General features: G+C 40.7%; 1 protein-coding gene across 2 annotated transcripts in view; it reads left to right on the top strand.

Moving 5' to 3' along the window:
• CCDC6 (coiled-coil domain containing 6) overlaps positions 1-15,530 on the top strand; it is a 77,181-nt gene that overhangs the window by 19,268 nt on the left and 42,383 nt on the right. For both annotated transcript variants that reach the window (XM_050960803.1, XM_050960804.1), the window contains exon 2: positions 9,780-9,929. In XM_050960803.1, the coding sequence (XP_050816760.1) occupies positions 9,780-9,929 (150 nt within the window). The remainder of the gene's footprint in view (positions 1-9,779; positions 9,930-15,530) is intronic.

The following is a 15,530-nucleotide window of genomic DNA, read 5'->3' as shown; positions in this document are numbered from 1 at the left end:
TCCTTCTGAGTGTTACAGTTCCAAAATATTGTATGTTTTCTCTAAAACGTCAACTCATTCAGCCAAAAGATAAACTTGCTCTGAAAGTTTATTTACTAAGGGCTTGTCTACACAACAAATTTAGTTGACTTAAGTTAAGTGGACCTACAGCCATCTCAGTATTTAAATTGGCTGGTGGTGGCCACACTACTCTCCTTCTGTTGGTGGTATGTGTCCTCACCAGGAGCGTTTGTGCTGACTGAAATGGGGCATTGTGGGCCACTGACAGATGGGGGCACTGTCATCTGTGCATGGATCACAGCTGGAGCCCACCCAGGGCTAATGGCCCCAACTGTGAGCCAGGCACTGGGCTCAGTTTCACAGCAGGGAGCCTACCAGCAGTGAAACTGACATTCTTGTCAGTTTCACAGCTGCTATTATTTCACATTTTCTTTCCAGCTCTGGCTGTAAGCCTGCATGGGGCTCACAGCTGGATTCACACCATCCCCACCCCCCAACAACTGGAACTTCCTGGCTCTGGGGATGATGGTTGGAGCCTGGAGACTAAATGTGATGATATATCAGCTGTCAATTTCAATGCTGGTAGGCTCCCTGAGGTGAAATTGAACCCTGGCCTATGCTCCGGCTGTGATCCCTGGGGCGGGAGGAATAGGGGCTACTGCTGAGAACCTTGCTTCTGGGGCTGACAGCCTGGAGTGCTGACAAGTTGGCAGCCCAGAGCCCTGCTGCTGCCTCCGGGTGAGGGTTTATGGGGAAGGACAGCTTGGAGCCCTGTTGCTGCCTCCTGGTGATCGATTACTGGGGTGGGAGGAGAGCCTGAGCCCAGGTGACAGCCAGGCTTGGGCTCTCTCCCTTACCCTGCAATCTCTCACTGGGAAGCGGCAGTGGACCACCAGGCTGTCAGCCAACAGGGGATGTAAGTAATGCAGTGTCTGAACAGACACTGAGTCACCCTAACTACATAGACCTAAGTGCTACACCTTTTGCAGAGGTGGAGTTAAGTTGATGTAGTGGACGACTTACATCGGTGGGAGCACCATTGTAGTGTAGACACTGACATGGTTAGGTCGAAGTAAGCTGCCTTACGCTGACCTAACTGTAGTGTAGACCAGGCCTTAAAACAAATACCTTCAGTAGTTTTGCATATGAAAACTGTGAAGTTGAGAGTAAATTGGAAACTAATGCAAATGAGCAGCAGTCATCTTGTTCTTGCCTGCAACTGTATAGGAAACCACATAGACATTCTCCCTCTAGATCAGGGGTAGGCAACCTATGGCACGCATGCCGAAGGCAGCACGCAAGCTGATTTTTCAGTGGCACTCGCACTGCCCGGGTCCTGGCCACCGGTTGAGGGGGCTCTGCATTTTAATTTAATTTTAAAAGAAGCTTCTTAAACATTTTAAAAACCATATTTACTTTACATACGATGATAGTTTAGTTATATATTGTAGACTTATAGAAAGAGACCTTCTAAAAATGTTAAAATGTATTACTGGCACGCAAAACCTTAAATTAGAGTGAATAAATGAAGACTCGGGACACCACTTCTGAAAGGATGCCAACCCCTGCTCTAGATTAATTTTGTATAGGTACAGGTTTTCTGATCCAGGTTATCTGGTAGGATAGAAATACCTTGAAATTCTTTGAGCTGTCATTAAAAAAGTGGCTGACATAACTAATAATAGGCCTATTAGATAGAGAAGAGCCCCACAAAAAACTTCAGAATGTGGGCTCCTTGAATTTTTTTCTGCAGCTGATATTCATTCACTCGTGTGGTGAAGAACCTGCTTTACAGTAAATTTGTTACTGGATTCTGAAAATGCTCATTTGATATGAGTTTTATTGCTTCGTAGTCAGCCTAAGAAATGTCAAACTGCAAAACCAGAAAGGTGACAGGGTGGGGAAATAGCCAATTTAGGTGTTTGATGATTACTGAAGGGAGAAGGATTCTGTTGACAAATTGTCTTTCTGAATCTAACTGCAATAGCCAGATAGGCTGTTCTGATGGACTGAGTCGAATGGCTGTATTTCTAGTCAAGAATATTTGTGTTATGAAGTGTGAGTGAATATAGTGACTTATTGGTCACCAGGATTGTTGTCTGAAATTTGAAGAATAATCAAAGAGTACACTTAATTTTTATAAAAATTATTTTTTCAGTTAGACTTCTGCTACTTTTCTCTGTATTACTCCTCCCACCTCCAATTTCTTCTTTTCTCCTATGATTTTTCTTGTCACCTCTCCTCCTACACACACAGCATTTTGAATGTTAATACTACAATACAATGGGTGGAGAATAGGAGTGGTGAACATTGGAGGGAGTCACCAAACCCACTCTAATGTAGCTAGTATTGACCCTTTACTTTTAGTTATTGAGTCAACAAATATATGCAGCCATATGCTTCGTGTTGTATCATAGGCAACTGAAGAGCAAGTGAGGGCTGGGAATTCAAACTCACAATTTATACTGGCTATGGATCATTTCCAAAAAAGTCAGTAGCAAACAGTTCATGGAGCACATTTTGATAGGAAATTTTTTCAGTCCAAAAAATTCAGACCAGTTCTAATCACTAAAGCACCATAAGCATTATAAGGCTATCCTGTCCTTTACAAGAAGGCTCCTTTACACAACTCTGGCAATGTGAAGGAGCCTTAACATTTTTACATGTGTTTTATACTCCTGGGGAATTCACTAAGAACAGTGGGAACAATTCACTAAGTAGGCAGGCTGCTACATTTTACTCTGCCTGAGGGGATGGAGACTGCCCCACACCTACCTCGTCAGAAGCTCTACAAAGCCTTTCCCCTCCACTCGGTGCCACAATAGCAAGTGAGAGGGACAGTGTGTGTGTCTCACACACACGACTGCCCAGCTTCCCCCTCCTTGCCCCCCTCCCCAACAGTGATTTGTGTCTCTACCGGCTGCTCTGGGTACCCAAACCAATCTGCCTGCACTGCTGTGAGGGGGCCATGACCGGTCTTGTGGCTTCCCTGTCAGAAGTCATTTTTCTGCAAGGAAGCAAAGAAATTTGCAGGGGCCATGAATTCTTTGCATGAGTAGTGACGCAGAGTTTCCCCAGGAGTAAGTGTTGCAGATTAGAGCCTTCAGAGAAGCATTTTAAGTGTTTTCTACTATTGACGATCCTTATGAACAATTTTAAGCTCTCGGGGTGTGGAATTTGGGGTATACTCCGTCTATCTATGAATTATAGAGTAGTAATAGATGGAATTTCTCCTTCAGTAATTGTCTAGAAAGGATCTAACCTGTAAGTATTCACAGAAATCCTAAGAAGGTAGATTCACTTTAGTTCGGAGCTACTCAGAATTTATCAGTGCTATACCCTTGGAAAGGTCTCCAGTGGCAGACAGACAGTCATACCACTTTTTAAAGTTAGCATGTTTGTCTTAGGGAAAACAGAATTTCTCTGAACTTAAGACTTTTTTGTGTAATTCAAGCTGATTTATCACACCGTGTGAAATTTTGTGGTCTGATGTGGGCTAGTAATCTTGACTTAAAACAAACAAAATCATCACTTCATATGAAGCCAGTTGCTCATACTGGTACCTCTTGAACTCTTAAAGCATTCATAACTTTCATCGTTCTAGCTTTTATTTCTTCATGGGGATCAGGGCACCACTATGCTAGGTATTGTGTACATACAAGTGATGGAAATAGGGCCTGTCCGAGAGAGCTCATAGTCTATGCAAACAAATGCAAAGTACAATGTAAACTCTTTTTTAAAATATTCCTGCAGTAATATTAATCCCTGATTACATACATAATCTAAATTTGTTAATTTATTTATGTTTATTGGTCAACTTTTTTATTACAGTCCGCTTTGTTTGGGTCCATTGCCTAGTTTTTAATACCATTTCACATTGCCGTGTCTTTTCCTTCATCTATTGCAGTTCCTTCGGAACTTCAGTTTTGGCACGTTACATCACATAAGACTTTTCCAAACCTGATACCAGCACTGATCGTGAGACCCATTGGAGTTAGAGACTAATACTGTAAGCATAGACAGTCTGAAGATCGACACCCTGCTTTCAAATAGCATAAAGCATAAATGTCAGCTGCTAAAATCATGTCTGAATTAAAAGCCAAAATTAAAATGCTAATTCATCTGGTGTTGAACATCTGGCATCGAACATCTGGCAGTGGTACTCTTTGGTGTCAAGTTAGGAGCAGCTTTTCCCTGCCCACCTTCATGAAATGCAGCATGGTGAATAATCCATCAGTACTTTCCGTGCTCACCCTCACAGAGTGCAGCATGGCAAATCAGTGTAGAAAAGACCATGCTGTAGGCATTCATACACAGAATCCCCCAAAGACATTTCTTGTTCGGGGGAGGGAGGCCAACAACAGGCAAACAAAAACAAACCTCAGAGAATAAATATTCAGGAGATGTATACTGCATGTTGTGGACTAGAGCTATGGAAGATTCCAGATCCCTTAAACAAGCTATAGCTATATATCCCTTCTCATGCACCCTGTGAGTGTGTACTAGAAGGAGAGAGATTTTTGTGCCACACCTAAAAGACTGGGAAAGTACCGGGCTGTCATTCTCAGATGCCGTTGCAGGTTGCCATGTCTTAACTATTGGGCTGTCATTCCCACCTGTGAGTCTCCAGGTCCTAATGTCCTGGTTATTGTTCTCAGCTTCTGTTACATGTTGCCATGCCTCACTACCACTTCTGCCACCTTCCCCTAGATGGCTATGGAGTAATAAAAGGGACTGGGACAGCAGTCCAGATGTGGAAGAACTGGCCGGCAGTGTGTGGCTTCTTGGCCCACAATTTCTTTCTTTGTGTACTACACGTCCCCTAGCCTCCAGAGTTCCTCGGTGTGCACCAATCAGAATTTATGGCGGTGTCACTACCAAAAACAAGTGTGCCTTTTTCCCTGGTGGTAAAGGACATGTTTCTAATTGGGGAAAACTTTTGTCTGAAAGAGAGACATTCCACTATAGGCCCTACACAGACAGCCAAGTCTAGGCAGGCATAATTTTAGCTTCTTCCTTTGGGCAGAAAAACTATTGGGAGCATCAGGCCAACAAGAATAAATAAACAAAAGAAAACTGTCATCTGACACCATAAGCATCTCCCACATGTTTCCACAAACTGTGCCCGATTGGGTGGGACAGTATTGCAAGTATAGACTCTCTCAACCTATTTTTAAAAAAAAAATCTCATAGCCTAAGGGCTCCTGCTTGATGAAGAGGAGGAATCAGGGCAGGCACACCGTCATCCTAGATCTCCTGCAGATGAGAGCAATTGAAGCTGTCCCTCTCCAGAGGAAACAAGGCCTTATTCTGTATTGTTCAGATGCTCGGTGGGGTGGGGTGGGAAGTGAAGGGACAGAAGGCTACAAAGTACATCTCAGCATCAAATATCTCAGCAGATCCGTTAAAAAAAAATGATGGAAAGCTGAATGGTGTGGCTGACTGGCTCAAAATTAGGCAAAAATTAGATCATTCAGAATGGGACCTACACCTGGAGGTATTTCATCTCCTGGTAAAGAAATTTAGTCTCTCAGACATCATCTGTTTGCCTCCTACCTGAATCACAAGGTTTCAGTCTTATTCTCTTGCTGAAGGAATCACAGAGCTAAGGCAACAGATGTCTTGTTGCAAAGATGTACAAAGGGACTCGTATGCCTTCCCTCGCTTTTCCTATACACACCGGAATGCTACAAAAGATCAGGAGAGAGGCAGCAATGGTAATTTTGGCCAATTACTAGTTTCATCAGCCAGAGAGAGCTGTTGTTGCTTCATTAGTCTCCATACCCATTTTTTTAATGTCAGCTTAAAGAATTTTAAGGTGTTTCTATCCTACCAAATAACCTGGATCAGAAAACCTACACCTATACAAAATTAATCTAGAGGGAGAATGACTGTTCCTGTGGTCAGCTGGCAGCATGCTGGGAGTAGGGCTTTGTGTAATACAGAAACTGCTTAACTGTGTTTCCAATCTAGCAGTAAGCGTGAGAAGGAAGGATGTTGTTTTCAGTTCCTAGGAATCGAGTGAGTACTTTGGGGATAGAATGGCTGAGAAACATTGGCTCATGGGGATTGTGGGATAGTAAGAACATAAGACTGGCCATACTGGGTCAGACCAAAGGTCCATCCAGCCCAGTATCCTGTCTACCAACAGTGGCCAATGCCAGATGCCCCAGAGAGAGTGAACCTAACAGGTAATGATCAAGTGATCTTTCTCCTGCCATCCATCTCCATCCTCTGACAAACAGAGGCTAGACACACAATTCCTTACCCATCGTGGCTAATAACCATTAATGGACTTAGCCTCCATGAATTTGTCTAATTCTCTTTTAAACCTTGTTATAGTCCTAGCCTTCACAACCTCCTCAGGCAAAGAGTTCCACAGGTTTAAAAAAAATGCAGATACATCAATCTCCTAGAACTGGAAGAGACCTTGAAAGGTCATTGAGTCCAACCCCCTGCCTTCACTAGCAGGACCAAGTACTGATTTTTGCTGCAGATCCCTAAGTGACCCCCTCAAGGATTGAACTCACAACCCTGGGTTTAGCAGACCAATGCTCAAACCACTGAGCTATTCTGCCCCCCTCCTCTTGACTGTGTGCTGTGTGAAGTGTGAACAATTTCCTTTTATTTCTTTTAAACCTGCTGCCTATTAATTTCATTTGGTGGCCCCTAGTTCTTATGGGAACAAGTAAATAACTTTTCCTTATTCACTTTCTTCTCACCTCTCATAATTTTATATACCTCTATCGTATCCCCCCATAGTCTCCTCTTTTCCATGCTGAAAAGTCCTAGCCTCTTTAATCTCTCCTCCTATGGGACCCATTCCAAACCCCTAATCATTTTAGTTGCCCTTTTCTGAACCTTTTCTAATGCCAGTATATCTTTTTTGAGATGAGGAGACCACATGTGTACACAGTGTTCAAGATGTGGGCGTACCATGGATTTATATAAGGGCAATAAGATATTCTCCATCTTATTTGCTATCCCTTTCTAATGATTCCTAATATCCTGTTTGCTTTTTTGACTACCGGTGCACACTGCGTCTTCAGAGAAGTATCCATGATGACTCCAAGATCTCTTTCCTGATTAGTTGTAGCTAAATTAGCCCCCCATCATATGGTATGTATAGTTGGTTATTTCTTCCAATGTGCATTACTTTACATTTATTAAATTTCATTTGCCATTTTATTACCCAATCACTTATTTGTGAGATCTTTTTGAAGTTCTTCACAGTGCTGGCAGAATATCCAAACATGAATCTGGGGACTCAGGCGTGACCTATGTCCACACTGCAAAAAGACTGGGCTTAGACCTGAGGTCCAGTGGACAAAGTATTAAGACTTGTTACTGCAGTCTGCAAGATAAATTTGATTATGGAATGAGTATTTAAGTTTGAGTGCTGGTGGTGAAAATACAATAGCATTTAGGATTTCATCCAGTGTTTTAGACAACATTAAAGCAATTAATGGAAATCAGCATCAGATAAATGAATACTTTAAAACAACTAAATAAATCAGGTATTACTTTGGGCCAGGTCTACAGACAAAAGAGAGGCTTTCTATAAGAAAGAGTGCATGGGGTTAGAAAGTATGGCGGGGGGGCTGGCATCCTCTCATAGCATGTTCTAGTAACAATATCATATTTACTTGTTTTCATAGTTGGCATGTGTTAAACTCAGATTCTCAAGTAACATACATCTTTATTCCCTTGTGTTAAGATTAATTATTATATCAGTTAAACTTTTACTGATAGTACTTTTACTTAAGTGTGTCAGTCACTTAATTATCTGGTCTCTTATTCAGAACAAAGTACTAGGTTTTGTTTGATTTTAGACCTTTTAAAGGCAGATAATATAGGATAGCCTTTTTAATGTCTTTTCGGCATTGAAAAGCAAACACCAACAGTAATGGTGTGTCACTGGGAGTGGAGGGAATGGGTTTAAGAACTAGTTTGTGCTGTGAAGGACTCAAAGATGATAGAGACTAACTGTTTGACTTTAACGTATGTATTTGTTCTCTATCCTGAACTTCATTGTGTCCCGCTTATAGATTTGAGGCTGTGAATACCCGCCCTATTTAAATTCTCTTTTAAAGATTCTTTTGACAGTCATTAGTATTATTATTTTATTCAAATATCTGTTAGGTCTCTGATGTTAGACGTCTTCTGGATGAAAGCTAACAACTTAATGTAGCATTTGTCCAAGAGCTTGCTGACCTTTATACACTGGGTTTATAATTTCCTGATGTGACACTCAGACACATCCTTACGTTATTACTAATAAGTGCTCCGGACCTTGTTTGAATATAGCACATCTGTGACACTGCAGCTGAAACATGAGTATTTCAGTTGTCCCAGACTGCTTTGCCAAGGTGTTATGTTTTATATGATGAGAGTCCTGTGCATTTGAAAGAAGTTTGAGGATTCTCTGAACAACTTTCACTGCAGATTGTAACTATAGCAGCTGTGTCCTAATAAAATAGTTGCTTTGGGGAATATGTCTTTCCTTCAAATAGATCGGAATGACATATTATTGTATTAAGTGTTCTGAGAAGCTTTCTGTGGCACATTTACTGATCTTAAAATATATGTTGTGCACTATTAGGTTTTGCCTGAAGAATTTTTGTTACAGAGGTGCAGTTAAGTTTTAGACTAACACCTTGTTATAATTCTGGTTCTTGGATTTTTAACAGTCTCTTTTCACCTCTGCCAAACTGAAACTGATCTGCCTAAATCTTTACATGCTGCATGTTAGTCCAGGGTAGATTTTTGTTTGTTTATAAGTTTAGGGCAAAATGGACAAGGAAATTAGCTAAAAAAACAGGATTTTAAACTTTTTGATAACTTTTTAACACTGTATTGACTCATTTCCTAAAAAAACAACAACAAAAAAAACCCGTTGGCCTATCATTCTAAATTTGTTTTATTCTGTTGATTGTAGTTAGGTGTGATCTATTTTTGGAAGTGTGAGCTTGGCTGTTATGTTATTTAGCTATGAGCTTTAGTTTGCATGCATGTTATAGTCTGTGTGGCCTATGTGGGCTTCAGAAGTATGCATCAAGCAGGTTTGTAATGTTTCTGCAGAACTTCTAAGATACAAAAGAAGAGTTAGGAGGATCTAAACTCTGCAGAAAGGACCCAGGAGATGGAGGGTTTGAGGGGCTGATCTCCAGTGGAACAGTACCTAACCTCCAAGGAGAGATTGAGTGTGAATGCTGCTTCATTTTCCTTCTGATAAATTTAAGGATGCTCTCCTGAAGAGAGAGAGCTCATCGAATGGAGGAATAAGTGGCAGCCAACCTCTGTCCTCTGGAACTCTGTGGAGAAGGGGGTGCTGCTGGATGATTTGATTGCTCTTTAAGAAACCCACCTTGTTTGTCTGTAGTAAAGGTTGTAAAAGTGAAAGAGAAGCTGAAAGGTTGGGGTGATAGTCACCCCCAACCAATAGTGTGTGTTTTTTTAAGTTTAATTGTTGCCTGTTGTAGGCTGGACATTTCTTAATGTGATCCAAGAAAAAAATGCTTGGATCCAAAATAACGTGGCTTCCAAACTTGGTACAAAGGAAACAAAGAAAGGAACATATGGCACTATGCAGGCACAGTTTCAATGAAGGTAATGGGGTTTAGTAAGCTATATACAGTACTTTTGAGGTCTGGGTGACAGATGAAAAGGATTACCATAATTTTTTTTTAAATTTTTTTACAGTATTCTAAGAGCAAAGAGAAATAGTTGTAGCTTTCAATATGGAAACGTCCAATTTTTTGCAATGTCTTTTTTCACAGCAAGCAAGGGCAGAACAGGAAGAGGAGTTCATCAGTAATACTCTGTTTAAGAAGATTCAAGCTTTGCAGAAGGAGAAAGAGACACTTGCAGTAAACTATGAAAAGGAAGAAGAATTTCTCACTAATGAACTCTCAAGGAAACTGATGCAGGTAATTGGTTTCTCAGCTTGTATTTCTCCTCACAGACCCCAAAGGACAAGCTTAAAGAGACAAGTTTAAACTTTGTTCTTGTTACCATATTTTCAGTAAAAGGAATGTGGCTAGCTTACCTATAGCTCAAAACTAACACTTTGTAGAGGAAAAAACAAATCTTTCTTTTTTTAAAATCTCAATAGAAAGGTGGGGTGTTTTTTTGTAAACAATTTGCAACTCAGGTTTTGTAGACTGAGAACTGGATTGAAAGTGAAGCAATTATGTTGATTTTCATTGTCCGTACTGAGATAGAAAAGTAAACTGGATTTTAAAAAATCTTTGAGTTCTAATACTCCAAGCTTTTGTTAGTAAGGCAGGTGAATAATCTTATTTACAGTACTTGATTTTAAATTAACTGTGCATATGTGACCCAGATAGTGTGCTTTGTTAAGATGGATAGCAGCACTTGAAACTTGGCTAGGAAATGTTATCCACATTTTTTTAAATATGTATGTTTGATATTTTTAGTGATTTATGGCCTCTTCTTTTAGTAACACTTATAATATGTAATTTATTAGTATTTCATTAACGCAACTTGCAAATGAAGTTTAATAGTATATTAACAAAACTTATTTCTGCACATCCTAAGCATTTTTAACATTCTATAACTATAACCTTAAGGCATATTTAATTCTATAGGATAGTGAGAAATATATTGTCGTAAACTATATTATGGATAATCTCCTCTGGCACCTTCAGTATTGAGAGATGAGCTAATTAATGAGTGCCACTTATTGGTTGTCCCTACCTCATTCATTAACATAAATGTTAGGAGTTAAAGTTTTCTATATTTTGTGGGCATACTATTTCTTCCCACTGTTTTATACTAATTTAGTCTAAGTCACAAATATAAGCTTTCAGAATTATCCTTTTCTATGAACAATATGGTAGCATTTTTAATGTGCATGGAAGGAGAGGCATTAAGTATTCTCCTCTTGTCAAAGTAATATGTAGTTTTCCTTAAACACACTGGAACATCTTTAGTACAATAGCTCTGGAAAACAGCATGATGGGCTAGTGCATTTATTTCACTCAGTAGAGTACTTCAATTTCTAATATAAAACCAAGATGCCTTGAACCAAACCCACCACCATCTACAGCAAAATAAAACCTCATACAAAATAGCTTAAGTGAAAAATATAATTTGATTTAATTGGCTGAAATGACTTCAAACCCATGTAATCTCTTGATGCACATGGGACTCCACAATTTCCTTAGCAACCAAATTACTGTACCAAATGTAATTTATAGCTCTGTTTTATTTGTAAGTAAAAATTTTGTCTTTCTGTTTCTTAGAGTTCAGCTGCTCTATTGGTATTCCAGTCCCTCTGTCAGGAAGGACAGGGACTGTTTTAAAAGTGTATAGGTTGTATAGACTTAACCATTGTGACATTAGGTGCATATTACAGAAATTATAGGTTGTATAGACTTAACCATTGTGACATTAGGTGCATATTACAGAAATTAAAATAAACTTCCTGTCTACAACTGTCACAAACTGAACATATTTACATGCTCCAGAAAGTCAGAAGAGTTAACTACATACAGTTAGTGTTCTAGCAAACCATGATTTGGTAATATACTACAAAAAGAGCGGTCATGCACCTTCAATTTCTTTAATCTGGGAATCCTGAAAGACACTGACATGGCGAAAAAGATTCTGTCCCAAAGAGAAGTTTAGCAAAATGAGGAACTTAATTCAAAAGAAGCAAACTGTTAAAGATATACCCTCAGTATTTTTAGTCAGAGTCCTTTGGGACTGATGTTCTCCTGCAGATATTGAAAAATGTGTTGGGCATCTGAGTCAGAGGACTAACAGACTACCCAGAGATAAAGGAAACTGCTCCACTGCGTGGGCTGTTACTGATAGTTTTAACTAGCAGCTTCAGAGGGAAACCAATATTCTTGTAAATTTCCTTCTGCTGCTGCTTATCAAAAGGAAGAGCTAGCTGGAGCAGCTAAAATCGCTAGCAGATTCAGTAAAACAAACTGCAGTGATTAACCTTTCAAAGGTGAACCAAATGTAAACTTCACCACCTAAGCTAGAATGCTTAGGACTGAGTTCTCTTGTTTCTTTGTGCTGCTCTGGTGGCTAGTGTAACTAGAAACTGGCTAAACCTTAGCTAGGGATTTCCCCAATAGGTCAGTCATAACAGGGAATAGAGCTGATGTAGACCGTGCCTACGGTGCCTTTCTGCTAGCCAAAGTGTTGGGAATGCTCTCTGGATGGAGCTCCCTGAAATCAAATGGTGGGCAATATTGTTTAAAAAAGCAAAACAAAAAGCAAAAACAAACAGACAGAACCCTGACACCATGTGCCCCCTTTGGAAACTAATTTGGTTATAGAATGTAGATCCAAAAAGGTAAAAATCAGACTACGCTGTATTTACCAGTACTCAGCCTCAAGTCTGAATTTTAGTTTGCAGACACCTCACGCCCCAACTCCCGTTCAGTCCAGTGAGATTAGTTTCACTCTAGTTTTTGACAATCTAGATTAATTCCTGATGACTATAATGTCAGCTCAGAAGATTTTAGAGCTTACTGTCTTATTCGCTGAAAATTGTACCGTAGTTTTCCAAAAAGATTAATGACTAGATAATAGTCCTACTGTGAGTGCAGGAGACTGGACTAGATAACCTCTCGCGGTCCCTTCCAGTCCTATGATTCTGTGTCCTAAAGCTCCCATGAATATTTCAGTCAGTCAGGGTGTTATCCTCCCCTTTCTAGTACCAACTCAGTTGACCTGAAAGAGAGAATCTATTCTACCCTTGTTGTTGATGGTGATAAAATTGTGCCTATGAAGAACAAATACCACCAGATGTCCCATTTATTGTTTCTGGCCAACCAACCACAATGTAAAGAGGAAAAAATAATCTTTTTCATGGTATAATGCAAGATGTAGATCTATCTGTATCACAGAAAACTTACCCAGCCATAAGTATTATGGTACATAAGTCTGGATGCACTGCATTCTTCATGCTGAAAAAGCACATGCTTCAGTAGAGGAAGTATGTGAAGTAGTCGTTTGTTCTTCCCTCCATACTTTCACAAAGGATTGTATTTTGTACTTTTTGTTCTCCCGCAATATTTTTTGGAAACTTCTTTGCTGTTTTAAAGAAATAATGCTTAACCTAAAAAAAAAAACAAAAAACTTCATATGTCTAGTTGTACGTCTAGTACAAACCTGTTCACCAGAACAGGTCATGGCTTGATTATATCCCAGATATAATTTAAACTACCAGACATACACTGGAATGAGAAAACAAAGGTGTGGGAGCACATTTCCCCAACCACTATTATTATGCTGAACAGTATATAAAGCACAACATGAAAATGGTCCCTGTCCTGAAGAGCTTATGCTACAGAATTATAAAGTTCTCCTCTTTTGAAATACCTTGCCCTGCCCTTTTTCTAGGGTGATCTTGGATTTGGGCAGTTGGCACTAAAATATACACTAATTGTATATAATTTTCTTAGGTAGTTATGAATTGAAGTTAATTTTAAAGTTGATGAGGTTTGCCGATCATTATTTGGCTAAAAGCATGTCAGTTACTGATGACTCTGATCTACCTCTATTTATGAAAAGGGACGTTTGCATTCATATGTATGAAAGACTGTTTCTGAGAAGAGAAAATTATGGTACTGTAAAGCAAATTCTCCATTTAATAGAAGAAATGGGAATAGAAGTTGAATGTCTGTAATATGGTCAAGTGAACGCTTTTATAGCAGCTTAACTTTTGCAATTCTTGGTTCTTCAAGTGATGGTCCCTGTGGGAATACCACGTGGGGTAGGTATGCGTGCCATGTGCCTGTGTCCAGAATTTTTTGTAAGCAATCTGTTGTCTCTTGGCCCACATGTGCTCCAAAGCAAACCAAAGGCATAAAAGTTCTCTGCAGTTCCTTCATGCCGCCACATGGTCTGAGTTGGAATCTCCTAGAACATCTCGGAGAACATATTTGCTCCTCTCATCAGTATTCATCCCTGCTATTTAGTTGGTCTTTATTCCGGGATGGCTGAGGCTATCCCAGTGTGTCAGAGTTGTTCTCCCATCCCACCTGCCAACCTTGGGGCGCAACCGTTGGTACTGTCAGTTCCACTGGTGATAAGGGATCCGGTTTTCTTTTCAGATGAGTCTGAGGCTTTCTCTCCCCCCGCCCGGAGCCTTTGCAGCATCGGACAGAGGTGGCATGAGACAGGACCCCCAGAAGATCAGAGTTCCAGCCTCCAACCAAATACAGTTGGTCAAAAGATGGTACCCTGTGCCATGGGATCCTCCTCTACCAATTAATCCATCCTACTGGCAATATTGGGGACCATGGAAACCCAACCCTAGACACCCAGGATCAGTGTAGGAGTCCTGTTTGACATTGCCCAGGCACTCACAATTGGACCTGTTGAAATATTCAGAAGGGGAAGGTGAGTTGGATCCCTGAGTGATTGCATCATCTTCACTGGATGTGGTGGTTACCCCGTCTTCTCAATTTTCACCAGACGACTTTAAACAATATCAAGAGCTAATGCACAGGGTGGCTGCAGAGCTATAACTTCAGCTTGAGGAAGTCCAGGAACCTCAGCACAGTTTACTAGACATTCTGCAGCCTTCCAGTCCCAGTTGAGTGGCCCTCCCCATCAACAAGGCTATTGTGGATCCAGCAAAGATGGGTTGGCATGCTTATTCTTGTGCTCCCACCCCTAAGAGGGCTGAGACGCACTATTTTGTTCCATTCACACTCTGTTCCCTACTCTTTGGTGGTGCAGGCAGCTACAGAGAGGTCCAAGCAACAACACCCAAAGGCAACTCCCTCTGATAAGGGACAGAAGCAACGTGACCTTTTCGGGAGAGAGGTCTTTTTTTTCCACCTCCCTCCAGTTTGAATTCTGATTCAAATTATCAGGCCCTCTTGACCAAATATGATGTTACTAGTTATAATTTTTTTTAACGTAAAGACAAGCTCCCAAGGGAGGAAGGGGCCACTTTGAGGCCTTAGTGGACGAGGGCAGATTGGTGGTCAAAACTTCCTTCCCAGCTGTGGTGGATGTAGTAGATAGCGCACGTGGCAAGGAGGATGGCTATAGTCATTGTTATAAGGAGAGACTCGTCACAATCCTCAGGTTTTCCTAGTGAGGTGGGAGAGTATCATCCAAGATCTGCCCTTTGATACTGTTAACCTATTCCACAAGAAGGCAGGTGAGTCTCTGCTCTCCCTCAAAGTCTCAAGTACAGCGCTTAGCTCGCTGGATATTTATACTTGTCTTCCTAAGAGAAAACACCATAGGTGAGGTAAAGGGCCCTCCTTAGCAGTTTTACCACCACCATCCTCAGTAGTCACCGTGCAAGAGACAGAGGGCTTATAGACCTAGGAACTCAACCTCTGCAACGTCCACCAGCACGTCATACTGTAACTCTCAGATGAAGAGTTTCTCTTTATGGGACTGTTGAGACCTGTATCCTTTGTTGATGTCCCTTTATTCCCCTCCTCTGACACTGGGAGCCCACGTACCCTATTTGCCAAAAACTGGAGAGTTCTAACTACAGACAAATGGGTATTGGAGATTAT

The sequence above is a fragment of the Gopherus flavomarginatus genome, chromosome 6 (assembly GCF_025201925.1).
Source record: "Gopherus flavomarginatus isolate rGopFla2 chromosome 6, rGopFla2.mat.asm, whole genome shotgun sequence".
NCBI classification, from domain to species: domain Eukaryota; kingdom Metazoa; phylum Chordata; order Testudines; family Testudinidae; genus Gopherus; species Gopherus flavomarginatus.
Note: the sequence above shows the minus strand (reverse complement) of the source record. Positions and strands in the feature narration are given on the sequence as shown.